The sequence below is a fragment of the Nelumbo nucifera genome, chromosome 1, assembly GCF_055504915.1.
Source record: "Nelumbo nucifera cultivar China Antique chromosome 1, China Antique-T2T, whole genome shotgun sequence".
NCBI lineage: Eukaryota > Viridiplantae > Streptophyta > Magnoliopsida > Proteales > Nelumbonaceae > Nelumbo > Nelumbo nucifera.
The window spans coordinates 212,660,526-212,677,529 of NC_142649.1; the positions used below are offsets into that span (position 1 = coordinate 212,660,526).

General features: G+C 40.9%; 1 protein-coding gene across 3 annotated transcripts in view; it reads right to left on the minus strand.

Moving 5' to 3' along the window:
* The window catches only part of GMI1 (gamma-irradiation and mitomycin c induced 1), a 107,688-nt gene that overhangs the window by 22,473 nt on the left and 68,211 nt on the right, over positions 1 to 17,004 (minus strand). For all 3 annotated transcript variants that reach the window (XM_010269291.3, XM_088896117.1, XM_088896118.1), the window contains one exon: positions 2,711 to 2,809. In XM_010269291.3, the coding sequence (XP_010267593.1) occupies positions 2,711 to 2,809 (99 nt within the window). The remainder of the gene's footprint in view (positions 1 to 2,710; positions 2,810 to 17,004) is intronic.

Consider the following 17,004-nt stretch of genomic DNA (forward strand, 5'->3'; position numbering starts at 1 on the left):
AATGACCTTTGTGGGGTCCCATGCCATACAATATTAGGCCTAAAGTAGCCATGCAACACCTAGGGTCGTGATCTTTTGAAGAAAATGGGTCAAAGGCCCAATATTAATAAGATTAATTAAGTTGTCATGTGATTTGGGTCAAATCTGGTTTTGGTATTGGGTAAGGAGCACTTATCCTATCAAGAGGATAATGTTTAATTATTAAAAGAGTCCAAATCCAATTCAGATTTGGATAATCTCCTAATTAGATTATTAAAGTGCTCCATTAAGAGATTTTAGGACTGATATTTAGCTGAATCGGTTTTCTGGACACTGCGCCATCTCTAGTTGGAGGCCAGTTTTAGGACTGATATTTAGCATGAACTACCACCTTGGGAGCTGTGATTTGTGGTCTCCATATCAAGTATAATCTCCCTTCTCTTTGGTTTCAAATTTGGTCTGATTCAATGCAAAAACGGCTATGAAATTTTAGATTTCAATTTACTAGGAAATCGGTTCCTGAGAAGGTTAGAAAAATTTTTGAAATTTCGGCCAGCCATCTTGCATGGTTCGACCATCCATCTGATGGATTCTAACCCTATCCCAACAGTATTTACACTTATAGTTACTTATGACTGGAAGGTTCTCAAGTAATAATATAAGGAATTCATATGATAAGTGGGACTTATCATGGGAGATCTGGCTGACCTAGTTACTTACAGACTTAAAATATCTTAACTAAGTGTGAGCCCGGGTGAGTCACGTAGTTAGCACATACATGGTTTCATAAGAAGGTGTAATGTAATCTCAACCATTGGGAATGTGACTCCAAACAGCCATATGGATGTATATTGGGATATAAACTGATATGATCCGGTTAAGTTGACTTATTGAGGCTGCATTTATTTACGGTGTAAAACTCGATCGATGTAAAAGTCTATTGAAGGAGTTCAACACCGTTAGTTTAAAATTTGTGAACCATTGTATTTTGGAAAACGTGATTATCAATGTAGCATTACATCGATTTTATCGATGTACTATTTCCATCAACTATCGAAGTAAAACTCTACCATAAATGGAGTTCTACATTGATTTATGATGTAAAACTACACTCCATCCAAACGCCGACAAATACAAACCAGAAATGTAATTTTATACCAATCTTTATTTACACCGCAAACAAACGCCAACATATGCAGACTAGGAGTGGAGTTTTACATCGGTCTGCATTTACACCGCAAACAAACACAGCCTGAATGATTGTTGCCCAAAGTCTTTTCTGTCCTTGGACCTGAGAAGTTATAGGATTCTACAGTTGTGATCAATCACTTGGATATAGCATAAGGATGGAAGCTAAAGAGTTGGGGCTATGAGACTCCATAGGTTGGGTGGCTATGAAAGATCCATAGTTCGAGGACTTTTGTACAAGTCTTCGGGTAACATCAAAATGAGTATGGGTGGAATCCTAATTAAATAAGGACTCCTTGGGGAGGAATCCTAATTGCACTAGGGCTCTTGTATTCTTATTCCAGAGGAAACTAGAGTGAATCAGTGAATATAGGAAGAGTTATTGTGGCACTAGAGGACTTTTAAGAAAATCTCCCAAGGCTTGCCCTATAGTGTCCTGATAGAATTAGGAATCCCAAATGCGCTCAAGCGATCTTATGCTAGTATTTACCTTGAAAGACTTCAAATCAAGAGACCAAGTTTAAGGTGGTTTTCTAGTTACAATATGACTCTTGGTTAACACCCATTAAATGGTGATTGGTCCAAACAATGACTCTATATGTGATATCCCGATCAAAAATGGACAATATAGTGTAGAAGTACAGAATTGTCTTTTCTTTGTGAGAGAGAAGGGGCTGAATGGAGTGATAGACACTGAATACGTTAATACGGGAAACCAATGGGCAGACTTATATACAAAAGGGTTGAGTCGGGGAAGAGTGGACTACATATGTAACAAGCTGGGATTATATGATATATACTCACCAGCTTGAAAGGGAGTGTTAGCGTAGGGGTATTTCTGTCTTTATACTTGTTGAGGTTGCTGATCTGTATTATTATCTTACTTAAATAAGGGCACTTGTGTCTTTTCCATTATATTAATAATATAAACACATGTCTGGCTGAATGGTAGGGTTGACTTTTCCCTAATTCGAACCAGACTTTTCTCCTCCTTTTCTCTCTTTCTTTCTTTCTTCTTTCTTTCTCTTTCTTCTTGACTGCTAACAGACAAACAGAATTCAAAGGCAGGCCGAATTATAACAAAGGACTTGATTGCAAATGTGTTGTAGGACTTCTTTGTGCTTCTAGGAAGTCATTTTGATACTAATCACAGATTAGAGAGAGAGATTGGATAGAAGAATACAATCTAAGAGTAGGAAGACAAGGCATCTCTTTGGGAAACCCTAATCCTTAAGAAGTTGAAACACTAAAATCTCACACACCCTAGAGGGTCCACCATTCTATATATATGATATATAGAGGTACCACACAAGAGAATTCAATCATCCCTAGCATGCAAATTGTACATCTCATTCAGGTGCCAAACAGATCTAGATTTGGAAGCAATAATTGCAGTGGACAATGGCAGCAATGTGACTTATGTTAGAGGAATCAATTTGGCATGTAGGATCAGCCATTAGCAGGAATGAACTAAAAAATTTTGAAAACTAGTCAAATACAACATGGAGACCTTGGGTTTACAATGAGGAAGAAAGAAACATACCTTGTATACCGAACCCTTATTATATTGAACAGAAAGTCCATCCACATTCAAGAGAATCTCATCTCCTTCCTGGAGGTGATTACCATAATCATCCAACATCTACAGTAATAATGGTAAAAAATGAATGTTATTCGAAGCTAAAATGGAAGTGGAACACTGTTATCAATAAGAACACAAAATCAAAGTATACATTATTTTCTCCTAAGTCATGATTGTGTAAACAGTCTACAAAGCGTACATTACTATACAAGTAATGAGGTAACAAAGAATGTGTCTAGCAATCCTGAAAGAAAACTTAATTTTTCTACACTCTAAACAACATATCCCACAACACTCTGAACTGCTCTACAAGCTATAAGATCCAGCCAAAACTAAACCTTCATACTAGATAAAAAATACATAACATTACAAATAACAAATCTGTATCTCTCAAAAAGAACCAAAAATCCTCACAAGTTCTAATAGAATCTTTAATACATTTTCTTTCATATAGTCATTGATTTAATGTTATGCCTAGGCACACAGGTAAGGAGCATTACAAATAACAAATCTGTATCTCTCAAAAAGAACCAAAAATCCTGTCATCTACCGAGCCAACCCAATCAGCAACAGTGTAAATCTCGACTCTCATATGCCCATGCTTCTTGAACAATAGGCTTGTCCCTAGGAATTTATTCAGATATCTCAGTACCCTGTCTGCCGCTTCCAAATGTGCTACCTTGGGAGCATGCATAAACAGGCTGAGAACCCCCACAGAATATGCTATGTCAGACCTAGTCATGGATAAATAGAGCAATCTTCCCACAAGTCTTTGGTACTGCTTTGGATCCTCCAACAGGTCACCACCACAGTCCCCAAGTTTATGATTCACATCTATAGGAGTGTTGGCAGGTTGGGAGCGGGCCACTTCAATTCACATGAAAGAAGAAGAAGAAGAAGAACTGTTTACTGTATTACAGGTTTGAAGAGAAGAAAAGAGAGAGAGAGAGAGAGTGAAGAGAGGAGAAAAGAAACAAGGGGTTCAATGGTGAATGATCTGCTGCCCCATACACTCCTTTATTTATAGCTTTTAGGATCCTTATAAGAATAGCAAATAAACAAAAATTAGAAACAATAAGGCCAGTCAGCCCACCTTAACAGAAATTAGAAACTATTAATAAAAGAAATTAGAAACAACTAGGTGTGGGTATGAAACCACACACACTAGAGCCTGAGTGTGGGTATGGAACCCCACACTCGTGGCTAACCAACTATTTCTTCAAATTCCAAGGAAGTAACACAATGGACCTAGATCCTTCACCTCAAATTGTGTAGCTAGGAACCTTTTTAAACTTTGTATCTCTGAGACCCAATCACCGGTAATGACAATATCGTCCACATAAACAATCAGAGCTGCTGTTTTCCTTTGTTCCTTCTTCACAAAGTGTGTGATCAGATTGGCATTGCTTGAACCCCATTTTTTGAACCGCCTGTTGAAATCTACTAAACCAAGCCCTTGGTGATTCTTTTAGGCCGTATAAGGACTTCTTTAATTTGCACACTTTTTGCTCTTTACCCTTAGCACAAAAACCAGTAGGTTGAGTCATGTATACTTCCTCTTCTAAATCCCCATTCAAGAAGGCATTTTTAATGTCTAGTTGATAAAGCTCCCAGTCAAGGTTTGTCGCCAAAGAGATAAGAACCCGGATATAATTCATTTTTGCCACAGGCGCAAAAGTCTTAGCATAGTCAACACCATACACCTGTGTAAAACCCTTTGCAATCAATCTAACCTTGTATCTCCCAATTGTGTCGTCTACCTTGTGTTTCACAGAGAACACCCATTTGCACCCAACAGGTTCCTTTCCCTCGGGAAGATCCACCAACTCCCATGTGCCATTTTTGTGGAGGACATTGATTTCTTCCTTCATAGCATTTGTCCACTTAGGAGAAAGGAGAGCATCTGTGACACTTTTAGGAACTAGACATTATCAATTTTAGATAGGAAAGCACAAAATGAAGATGAGACATTTTTATAGGATAAGAATTGAGCCATGGGATAGTGTGTGGTGCATGATCTAACCCCATTCCTTTTTGCAAAAGGAAGGTCTAGATCACAATTTGAAGTGTCAATGTCAATGGGTTCAGGAGTTTCAACAGGGATAATAGTACCTAGGTGAGGACATTGATTCAGCTCTTGGCAGTCTGATGGCATTGGTTGCATAGTCTCTGACTGTCCCTTGCCTATTGAACTCTATTGGCCTTGACTCCTGTGGTGATTCGTGGGGATTGGGAGAGATAGAGAGAGAGAGGTACGGTTGAGAGGAAAAAGTCACTACTGGCTACCGCCAGTTTTCTATTCATATTAACTTCATAAAAGAATCAGAAATTACAAGTATGCCCTTGGCGGCATATCCTAGAATCAGAATAATAAGAAAAAGAAGAAAAAAAACAACTATAACTGTCCAACAGCCTACTAACAATAGATATAAAGTAACAATTAAGTAAGCCTTACAACACTCCCCCTCAAGTTGGGCTGAAGATGTCTATCATGCCCAGCTTGTCACATAACTCATTGTGCCGCGAGCATGGAAGCCCCTTTGAAAGGACATCAGCAAGTTGTTCATTGGAGTTGACATAAAGGATGCAAATTTCCCTTTTTTCCAGTTTCTCCCTTATGAAGTGTTTATCCACCTCAATGTGCTTTGTCCTCTCATGTAGGATTGGGTTGCTGGCGATGTGTATTGCAGCCTTGTTGTCACAGTAAAGGGACATAGGACTATGAGAAACAACTCCAAGCTCCCCTAGAAGGTTCTTTAGCCAAAGGACTTCAGCCACCCCATGTGCCATAGCTCTATATTCAGCTTGCAACTGGTAAACCTTGGCGTAATGCCTTAGCTCAAAATAGGTAGTTTTGGCCTGTTCCCAAATCTCACTAGCGGTGTCTGCCCACATAAAATTCTTTTTCACATCAGGTTCCATGGCTGCGAGGAGCCAAGACATCACCATACTGTTTTCTTGGTCCCACCTAGCAATTTTAGCCGTCTCACCCTTGGTTCTTTCACCCTTCCATTGATGTAACCAGCTTTACCCCTTGCCGTTACATAGAGTTTCACTCTTAGCCCACTCCAGGTAGTTCAGACCGTTTAAAGGGGTAATTGGCATGGGAAAAACCATGTTTTCACCTCCCATACCCGCTGTGTTGCGGGTTGGTGTAGCCCCTGGTGAAGTTAATTCATGACTTGCCATCGAATACTACTGAAAACCAATCCAAATACCACCCAACAACACAGCCGCCACAATCAGAATGTGAGCAACTCAGGGTTTACTCCTAGAATGTGAGCAAAAGAACATTAAATACTGCTGAGAACAAAGGGAATATTGCTGAGAACAAGGAGTTCAGTCAACACAACGTCCAGACAGAACAATAAACCAGTATGGTAATCAGTTCAGCACCACCAATACAAACATTACAATCAGTCTGACTGTAGTTCACACACTCTAACCATCCAACGTCCAAACAAATAACTATATAATCAAGGCATGAGCCCTACACACCATCGGCCAAAGAAGGCTGAGACAAACTGAAACAAAAAACACACCTGTTCAGCACTTGTACGAAGGTGCTAATCTAAACTTGACTTCACAACATCGAACGAGTCTGCACCAGCATCGTCCTTCTCCAACTAGGGTTTTCTTGCTATTACGACCAAGAAAAAGAAATCACAAAGGCTGCCGCTAGAAACTGCTAGGGTTTCTGCAGAAACAACAACGTCCAAACACTTTTTTAAAAATAGGGCAGGAGGGATCGTAGGTCTTTTTCACCCCAGAAAACCTACTCTGATACCATGTGGTGATTCGTGGGGATTGGGAGAGAGAGAGAGAGAGAGGAAGAGAGAGGTACGATTGAGAGGAAAAAGTCACTATTGGTTGCCGCCAGTTTTCTATTTATATTAACTTCATAAAAGAATCAGAAGTTACAAGAATGCCCCTGGCGGCATATCCAAGAATCAGAATAATAAGAAAAAGAAGAAAAAAACAAGTAACTGTAACTGTCCAACAGCCTACAAATAGCAACTATAAAGTAACAATTAAGTAATCCTTACAACAACTCCTATAACGTTGTCTTCGAAAGTCACGAAATGGAGGAAGGCCAGGTGGGGAAGGCAACAAGACTAGAGTTTGTTTCTGTTTCTCCTCACCAAGATTCTCGCCCTAACGGGAAATAGAAAAAAAGGGAACATTTTCAAAGAATGAGACATCCATAGAGAGAAAATATTTCCTCGAGACCAGATCAAAACAACAATAACCCTTTTGTGAAAGGGGATATCCAAGAAAAACACGCATAATAGCCTTAGGATCATGTTTACCCGGAGTAGGGGAGAGATCATGGACGAAGCACTGGCACCCAAAGACACGCATGGGTATGGGAAACAATGGAGCCTTGGGGAAGAGGAGCTGGTGAGGGGACATATATTCCAACAACCGAGAGGGCATCCTGTTGATAATATATGTGGCAGTCATAACAACAACAAGCCAAAAACTTTTTGGAGCTTGCATCTGTTGCATCCGCAACTTGCATCCACAGGACATAAAAAAGTTAGAGAGGTCACCATGAAAGTACTCCTTGGCATTGTCTAATTGAAAGACCTAAATCTCTGTCTGAAATTGGGTGTAGACCATTCTTTGAAAATCTTTCACAAGCTTAGGAACTTCTTGTGAGTGCATGGGGTACACCCAAGTGAATCGTGAAAAATCATCAATAAAAGAGATAAAATACTTGTAACCATTCTCAGTTGGAATATTCACAGGTCCCCAAACATCAAAGTACACAATATGGAAAGGAAAATCCAATATTTTATTACGTAATGGAAACGGAGTTTTACAATGCTTCTTAATTGACACACATACTGAAAATCATTGACAGAAACAGACTTAAATAAATTTGGAAATAAGTACTTCAAAGAGTTAAATGACATATAACCCAAACGATGATGACACTAAAAAACTTGACTATTACTAGACTAACTCGAAGACACTGAAACTGCAAGACTAACTTTATTCTCTAGCACATAGAGGCCATCGACCATGTTCCCTCTACCAATCGTCCCCCTAGAAGCTAAATCCTAAAAAACACAAGAATCAAGAAGGAAAGTTACTGAGCAGTTCAAAGCATGTGTACTACTACTAATGGATAACAAATTAATACCCTGGAGTCTCTGTGGATTATTGACTCTGGTGCCTCCAACCATATGACTGGTAAGTCAACTTTGTTTCAATCATATACCATTTTATCTATAAAAGATAAAGTGAGGCTTGTTGATGGATCCTTCTCCTCCATTGCTGGTCGAGGATCTATATCTTTACCTCCTGAGGAGGAAGCAAATGAGGTAGAAGGTACGGGTCTAGAATCTGTTTGTCTGATAGCCCTACCATACTGCTTCAAATGGTCATAGAAGGAGCTGATAATATCTTACTTGGGATCAGAACTAGAGGGACAATCTAGAGACTCATGTGAGGCAAGATTGGCAGAGGTGAACTTCTGAGTTGGCTTCTTGTTCTGTTCTATTGCAGATTTCTTGTTGATGGATCCACCTTTTTCTAATTTTCCCCCTTCCTAGCCGAATTGGTGTTACTTCTTACGGCTAAGGCTATGGTTCCCCCTCAGGAGGATTCATAGCAGACCTACTTTCCTTGGGCTGAACTAAAGCATACACCTCTTGGACAGACGGAAGATCCTTGCTGCCCAAAATTTGTACCCGGATAGGCTCATACATGGGATTAAGGCCAAGAAGGAAAGCAAACACCCGTTGCTGGGAGACCAACTATTTGTAGGCCTTGGCATCTTTCCCACTTTCCCATTCAACGGTTTGGTAGTAGTCCAATTCCTTCCAAACAGATGTGAGAGCAGAGTAGTAGGCTGATAAACTCCTCTCACCATGCTTGCATGTTGAAGATTCTGCCTGTAACTGATAAATCCGTGCATAGTGTCTCTGTTTTGAGTATGTTGCCTTGGCTTGATCCCAAATTTCCTTGGCTGTCAGCCCACATGAAATTTTGCTTGACACAAGGCAGCATTGAAGTCAAAAGCAAAGACACTATCATGCAATTTTCCTGGTCCCACTCAGCAGTACCAGCCTTAGGTTCCTTTGTCTTCCCAGTTATATGTCCAGCCTTACCCCTGGCAGTGATGTACAGTCGCATCTCCTTGGACCAAGCTAAGTAGTTTCTAACATCCAAGGGGGTAATGGTCATGGGAAAGTGCAGGATCTCATAACCACCAGACATCCCTCCTTGATGTGATGTAGTTTCTGAAATTGCAGAATCTTCAGAATTCATGGGAACCGAGTGAAGGCAGCAGACACAAACTGATTTCAGTCCTTACCCAACTGGGTAAATACAAAAAACTGCTAAAACAGAGCACAGCCTCTGTCATAGGTTTTCACAGATCTGAGAGGACCCTTCTTAAGGCAATACGAACTACAGAACACATTTAAAGAGGCTGCTGCACTCTGTCAGTCGAACCAGGTCATTTATGACCTACCAAGGGTCCTCAAGTATGAAGATTATTGGGTCTTCACACCCACAAAGAGAGATAAACTCCCTTTATACCATCCGGTCAAGCAGAACAACTTAACCAGTTCTTGGTTTCAACACCAAGAACTAAAAAAAAGGAGGTGATTTTAACTTCTGTTCATATTCAGTCCAGAGTCTCTGTAGTTTCCAACCCAGGAACAACAAAAAACACAGGAAGAGAACACCGACCGCCAAAGGAGATTCAATCAGTCATTCACTGGTCTCTGGGTGTCGTATGAATCAGTTGCAGTCCAAGAAATAGGGGCAGGACAAGAATAGTCTTCAACTGGAGTTCGCACGTGTCTCTTCCATTCTCAGTCTAGAGGAGCAGGGAAGAATTTCGACATGCAGGAGATGATTTACAGAGCACTGTCCCACTCTGATACCATGTTCACATCAATAGAGCAGTGGGCGAAGAGGAGAGGAGGAGAAGAGAAGAGGAGAAGAGAGAAAGAGATTGAGAGAAACTCAAACTCATGCTGGCGGCACCAGTCTTTTTTATTATATATACTAGGGCGACCATACAACTTAAAAGAAGGAAAAAGAGACCAAAATACCCTTGCAGCATACACCAAATATTACATCACTAGTGTTGTTCTCGTATCCTTCTTTATACAAGATATTCTTCATCAAACAACATTTTATTCCTAATCCTAAAATATAATGAATCGCAATTAAAATCACAAAACCAATCTCTTTAAATACAGACCAAAGATTTAGGACCCTTGCATGGACTTGTTTGGGCTTGCCTCAATGGGCTTGGTTAGGTGTTTGGAGGTGGAGCCCTTGGGTCCAACCACTCTACTTGAAAGAGTACAGAGTCGGACTCAAAGGGGCTGCACCTAGGATTAGACAAGATACATACCCTGTGTAGAGAGATTGAGCCGAATAGGCCTTATTTTTATTTATTTGGGCAGCTTTATTTCTGCTATAGTTTTCCTTCTTTATGAGCCTTAATACTTTTTTTTTTTTTGAGAAAAGCCTTAATACATATTCTTTTTATGTCTTTTAACTCGGCCACTCAACTAGGGGCACTCATGTAACTTTACATGCTTTATGTTTAAGCACATGTTTAATAAAATTGAGAGAGAGAGAGAGAGAGGATCAAACAGCTCTCTTCCTATTCTTTTTCCATTTACTTCTCTTCTTCCTAAATCTTCTTCTTCTGAACTTCTTCTTTCTTCTATTTTCAGATTTATTGCAGGTGTGTTTTGCAACTTGATATCAGAGCAGGCTCCTATTCTTTTAGGCCCATACACACTATGTATGAGAACTGATTGGCTGATAGATTGACAGCTTATATAGCCTAGTCTGGGAAGGTTTTTGGAGAGGAATTTTATCCTAAGTTTGAGGCCCAAGGCGGGATCTTGGAGATTTTCCCCAAAACCCTAGATAATTGGAGAAACTGAGTTAAGGGTTCTAGAGGCACTTTGAAGCAGGCACTTCGGGCTTGAAGGGAAGCTTTTTGATTCTCTTTGAGATCGATCCCTGATGAGATTGATCCATCTTTTGTGTGGTTGAGGAGCAATTTTAGCTTCAGGTTAGTGATTATTGATTAGAAATTTAGAAGTGCCCTATAGATTCCAGGTTTGGGCATGGAAGGTCTATGGAGACTCTATTAGGAGCAAATAGTCACAGTAAGGTCGGATGGAACCAATTTTTTGCATGGTCCCTAGTTTTGTGTGGTTGAGAAGCAATTTTAGCTTCAGGTTAGTGATTCTTGATTAGAACTGCCCTATAGATTCCAGGTTTGGGCATGGAAGGTCTATGGAGACTCTATTAGGAGCAAAAGTCACAGTAAAGTCAGATGGAACCAATTTTTCGCATCGTCCCAGTCTACAAAGATTTATATGTAGTAGAGGAAAATGAGGGGTACATCACCAGGAGAAAGAAGAAACCTGTGCAGGATGCCCCTACCTATGAGAGGTGGATGCAAGAGAATTACATAGCAGTAGGCTAGTTAGTAAAATTCATGCAACCTCATATTGGGTTATTGGCCAGCACTACTTGTGGATGGATCCCTTAGCTGTTTACTTATCCATGCTAAAATCTCTTTGGTATGAGATTGACTCTATGGGGACAGTTGTATGGGGTGAACAAAAAATGGTGAGACACATAGGGAGTTGGTGGAGAGAAATCAGGTTTTTGAGTTCCTCACCAAAATGTTTTAGCTAGACTTGTTCACGGGCTGGGCTGGGCTTTCACTCTTCATTACCAGAATTTGCTCAAGCTGAGACCGAGCCAAGCCCTTGTAAAAGCCTGAAGCCTGACCTGGAATCTCAGTAAGGAGGTGGATGGTGGTGGTCAGCAACAATATAAGTTGAAACTAGAATTCACAATGCTTTGGAGTTGTTAGAAAACATTTTGATTCAGTCTTCTATTATAGGTTTTGTTAAATTATTAAACCTTTTATTCTCATTTCTTAATTTCTGTCGCATTGCCATCAAGGAGACTAGAAGATCCGGATGATATGGGTAAGGTCATAGGTATAAAAATTCGATTGGCAGACATAGTTTACACTAGTGAGGACACACTGTGGAGTGGTGTGGTGGTGGTGGACGATGGTGATGAGGCACCACTAAGATGCCGTAGTGGTGAGTGCATTGGTGACTTGTGAGTGGGTGAGAAAAGGTAAAACAAAGAGAGAGAACCTGGTTGGGACTGGGGAGATGGTGCTCTGTTGTGCTGGTGAGTGTGTTGCCACCACCACTACTGAATAAAGAGAAGGGGTGGCTCCGCTAATAACATTGCCCTGGCCACTGTCACTAAAGGACGATATTTGCTGGAGAAGAGAAGACGTCGAACAATTGCTAGCTAGCTAAACATGGACTCATCGGAGAAGAGAAGACACTATTATTGGTGGGTGAGAAGTGAGGATTGAAAACTAAGAAAGTCTAGGAGAAATTTGAACAAAGAGGGAAAAGGAAATATTGGTTAGGGTTTTGAGTTAATAAGCATTATGAAAAAATACTTAAATATATGTATAATATTATATATAAATATTTATATTTTTTGTATAAAAAATAAAGTCGTGTGAGCTCAGGCTGGGCTTCTTTGACAAATCCTAAGCCCGACCCGAAAAACAAATGGGCTTCTAGTTTTAGCAAAAGATGAGGTGACCTTATCTTAAGCCTATGTTATGGTTACTACTTAGTAGTGAGGAGAGTAGGAGTCAAGTTTAGTCTGTTGAACCTCAAGTTGACCATTATGCTAAAGTCGGGATGAAGCCAAATGTTAATACTAAGAACATAGATGGATGTTGTGTGTGAATACTATAAAGCCCAAGTACACCAAGGACATCTGTTGGAAGCAACATTCAAAGCTTATGCTACCAAATTCAAGAATAGGAGCCGAGTGTTGAGAAGTCTATGGGGGAACAGCTTGCAATCGCCAAGGGTGAATATGAGAAATATGGCCAAATAATTGTTGGTGTTAAATTTTTAATAAATTCTCATGCAACATAATTCACTCAATCAAGTGATTGAGTTTTTATTATTTTGGATAAGGCCCATTCAGGGAATAATACAAATTGTTCCCCTTAATTACATCTCCACAAGAAGTAGAGAACACCTTTTGATTCTGACTTGAAGAAATGAATGCATAGAACAAAAGAAAAGAACAATAGAGTACTTAAAAATAACTCCTAATTTGCATTTCTTTTACATCAAGTGTACAAGAATGACAACAAAAAAATGCAATTGAGAAACTCTACAACAATACATTTCTCTCTTTTCCTTTTGATACAAGGAAGATTTTCTTCCCACTCCTTTCTTCATAATAAGCTGTAGTCAATCAAATGAAATTCTGACTGTAGACAGCCTTAATCCTTTGGATTTTTTAGTACAACAAGGGAATCGTAGTCAATCAAATTGAATGGTTGATTGTAGACAGTTTTTATCCACCTGTTCTTCATTTTCATTTGAAGGGAACCATAATCAGCCCTTGAAAATTAGACTGTAGATGGTTTAATCCCTAACTTTGTCTTGAAAGAAGGATCATAATCAACCAAGTAGAGGCACCTGGTCTTAGATGATTTATTTCCCTCTATTTCCTTTCTCGAAAGTGAAAATAAAAGAGAGAGAGAGAAGGATACATAGAAGAAGACATATATAGGAAGTATTCACGAAGAGGACCCTTCTTTTCCTACTTGTATTAGTGAGACTTCTTTTCCTTCCCTGTCTTCCCTTGAGCACTTCTCTTTTCTTCTCTCTTTGTCTTCCTTGAGATAATTTTCTCCAAAGAGTACGTCTCTAGCTTCCCCTTAAGGAGCTTAAATAGGGAGTGGGGTATTTATTTAACTACCTCCTCCTCCTAGGTGAAGGACACCTGACCCTCCCACTTAAAGAGAGGGAACTCCCATACAGGATACTTTTTTATAGTTTTGATGATTTGGCTAGAAGATTAGCCAACCCACTTAGGCTATGTTTGGTGATTAAGTGGTTACAAGTGCTTATTGTAAGTGCTTATTTTATCAACCATTTAAGGCTGTTTGGTGCCCCATTTGCCAAATCACTTATTGGGCTGGGGATGTTTGGTGAGCTACTTTTCCACAAGTGCTTATTTTAGCATAAATGACAATTTTAGCCCTCATTTCACCCAAAACGGATAAGTGCCCCTCTGAACCTGCCAAACCATGTCCTAGGTGAGTGTTTCAGTCCATACAATGATTTTTTCAGCTTGCCATGTCTAGTTGGGATGTCCATATATTCCTCCTGCAAATCACCATTACGGAATGCATTTTTAACATCAAGCTGAAATAGAGGCCATGAATAGGTGGCTGCTAGAGACAAGAGTTTTTGAACTAAACACATCTTAGCAACCGGTTCAAAGGTCTCCAGATAATCAACACCATAGGTCTATGTATACCCTTTTGCAACCACATTTCCTAGTACCTCTCTATACTACCATCAGCCCTGTATTTTACAATGAACACCCATCTACATCCGACTATCTTCTTGTCTGGAGGAAGATCAACTATCTCCCAAGTCTGGTTCTTAACCAAGGCTTCCATCTCTTCTTTCATATTGGTTCTCCAGTTAGGTTTGGAGAGAGCTTCAGTAACATTCCTGGGTATAGACACAAAATCCAAGGAAGAAAGGAAGGCTTGGTAGGAGGACGAGGCATTATAGGACAGATGGTGTGAGATGCAATGGGCAGTACACTTTCTCTTCCCTTTGCAAAGTACAATGGGAATATCAAGGTCAATGGGATCAGCTACAACAATAGTGTTAGGAACAGGAGCATTATCATCAAGAAAAAAATAGGTTCAGCCTCAAGGGGAATACCTGGAACTGTATCTGCCAAATCTGGAACCTTAGAAGGACTGATAGAGAGTGGTGTGTGCAGGTTCTCCTAGTTGAGAATGTGTGAAGTGAACCCTCTTTTAGCGGCTGCAATGATAGTGTTGTGTGGCTGCCCGTAGTGGATCAGGTAATGGAACCGACGGAGGTGTTGATGGTAAAACTGATGGAGAAGGAGGCACACGAAGAGGAACACCACCAACACAGGATCATAACACCACCACCCCTTTTGGTTTTGAGCATACCCAAGGAAAACAAATTTCTTGGTCTCAGGATCCAATTTCTTGCGATAAGGGCCAGGAATGTGAACATAGGAAACACACCCAAAAACCCTCAAAGGTATATGAAACACCTCCCCATTCGGAAAAAGAAGATTGAATGGCACTTTAAACCCCAAAGTACGTGAAGGGACACAGTTAATTTAAATGCACAACTGTGAGAACTGCATCCCCCAAAAACAAATAGGAACTGAAGCACACACCATAAGACTTCATGCCACCTCCACAATGTGTCCATTTTTCCTCTCTGCTACTCCATTCTGTTGCGGTCTATATGCACTATATGTGAACAACATCGAAAGCAAAAGTACTTTTATTACATGATTTAAAAGAATGTGCACAATGTTTTCTGATGGTGCAGCTCCCTACTGGAAGGTCTAGGTGACTTGGGTGCCAATTTGGTTGGTTCACGGGGTTGACTTGCAAAGAGACAATATTAGAGTGCCTAGGCCACTTTACTCGGGATGGGAACTCCGATGCTTAAGTCAGCAAACTGGGGATTTCGGATAAAGCTAGAAAGAGAAAGAGCTAGAGAGCTGCAAGAGATAATTGCACATTCTTCTTGAAGTTGGAAATGAGACCTTTATGTAGGTATTGTTTGGCATGAGCTACACGCACTGCGTCCGAGATCTTCATGAAGATGTGGCTGACCGGTCTGAAGTACTCGGAGGTAGTTTTGCATGCAGACTAGGCTTTTGTGCCTTCCGCTGGAACATTCGGTACGGGAGCTGACCTCCGGGAGACCCGAGAGTGACGGGATGCACGTAGAGAAGGTCAACAAGCACGTCTCGCAGATCGCCACATGGACCTCAATCGGGTCACAAGTTCTCAAGGGAGGTCACTCCTCACACCGAGGCCACTTCGACCAGTACAAACAAGGTACCACAGGCCAACAAGTCCTCATGGAGGTCACTCCTCACGTCGAAGTCCCTTTGACCGGTGATGACAAGGTACCACAGGTCGGCCCGGGATGAGGTGTTGCTAGCCACCCTGTTGAGGTGTACGAGCTGTGTATGAGGTGTCTTGGATTTATTCCAGGTGCGTCTCCTTGACTCGGTGAGATACGCATCTATCCGCATGGCACTGAAGTATAAGCGGAGGGCCCAATCTGCCATCATCGATTGCCCCCCACACTCAAGACGAGGCCTATTTGGCAAAGGGTGTAGCTTTTTGGAAAATGAGGCCCGAGGCGACCTACTCTAGACGTCAGTCGAGTTAATTCGCTCTAGTAGGCCAACCTACCGAGCTATTGTTGGTGCGAGGGCACACACTTGAAATTTTGTGCATGCCCTTCAAAATTTCAAATGTGGGCTTCTTCCTGGATTGTTGGATTGGGTGAATCTGGACCTTCAATAGTCCACGCTTCTGTCTATAAATTGGCAGGACCCTCAAGGGCCCCATGTCGCTTCCCGATTTTGGACTTAAGCTAAAGCGAAGATTGTTGATGATTTTGCCGACCTCCATCTCAGTTGTGGTTGTTTCCAACAACTCGCCTTTTTCTTCTCGTCGGTAAGTTTCCGTTTCTTCTTAGTTATGTCTAGCGGGTTGGAGAGGGAGTGCTACCTAAACACTCGGGCCGAGGCGGGGACCTTGGCTCAAGAGCGAAGAGGTTCCCATGGGGTCCCCATCTAGAACGGGTTTCAAGCCCTTCAAACTGTCAGGTGAGGATGATGGACCTAATCAACACCTATCAAACCCCTAATAGCTTAAACTGTATCCAGCCCGATGACGGGCAATATTTGTGAAGTAATTCATCACTATGTTTTGGCACTGGATCAACTACATCCGAACTCAAATAGGACCATTGTAGACACCATTTCTCTTAGTTATCACCTTGGTTTCCCCTTAGATATAGGGGTCTTTAGCAAGATATGTCATGTAAAGCGAGACTTCCTCTAAGGCAGACTAAGGGGAGATGTTATCTTTTGTGATTCACTATTGGAAAGAAGTTCATCACCAAAGATGTTATCTTTTGTGATTCACTATCTTTGAGCCTCTACAGAATCCTCTTTAAGGGAAAACTAAGGGGAGACTAGTAGAGTGGAAGAGACTTCCACTAAGGGAAACCCGTTTGTCTTAGCTCCTGCTTCCTCTCTTCCAACTCCTCCCTCTTATTCTCTCTTCTCAGACTCTCCTCATGTTGAATCTACTTGTCCGGTTG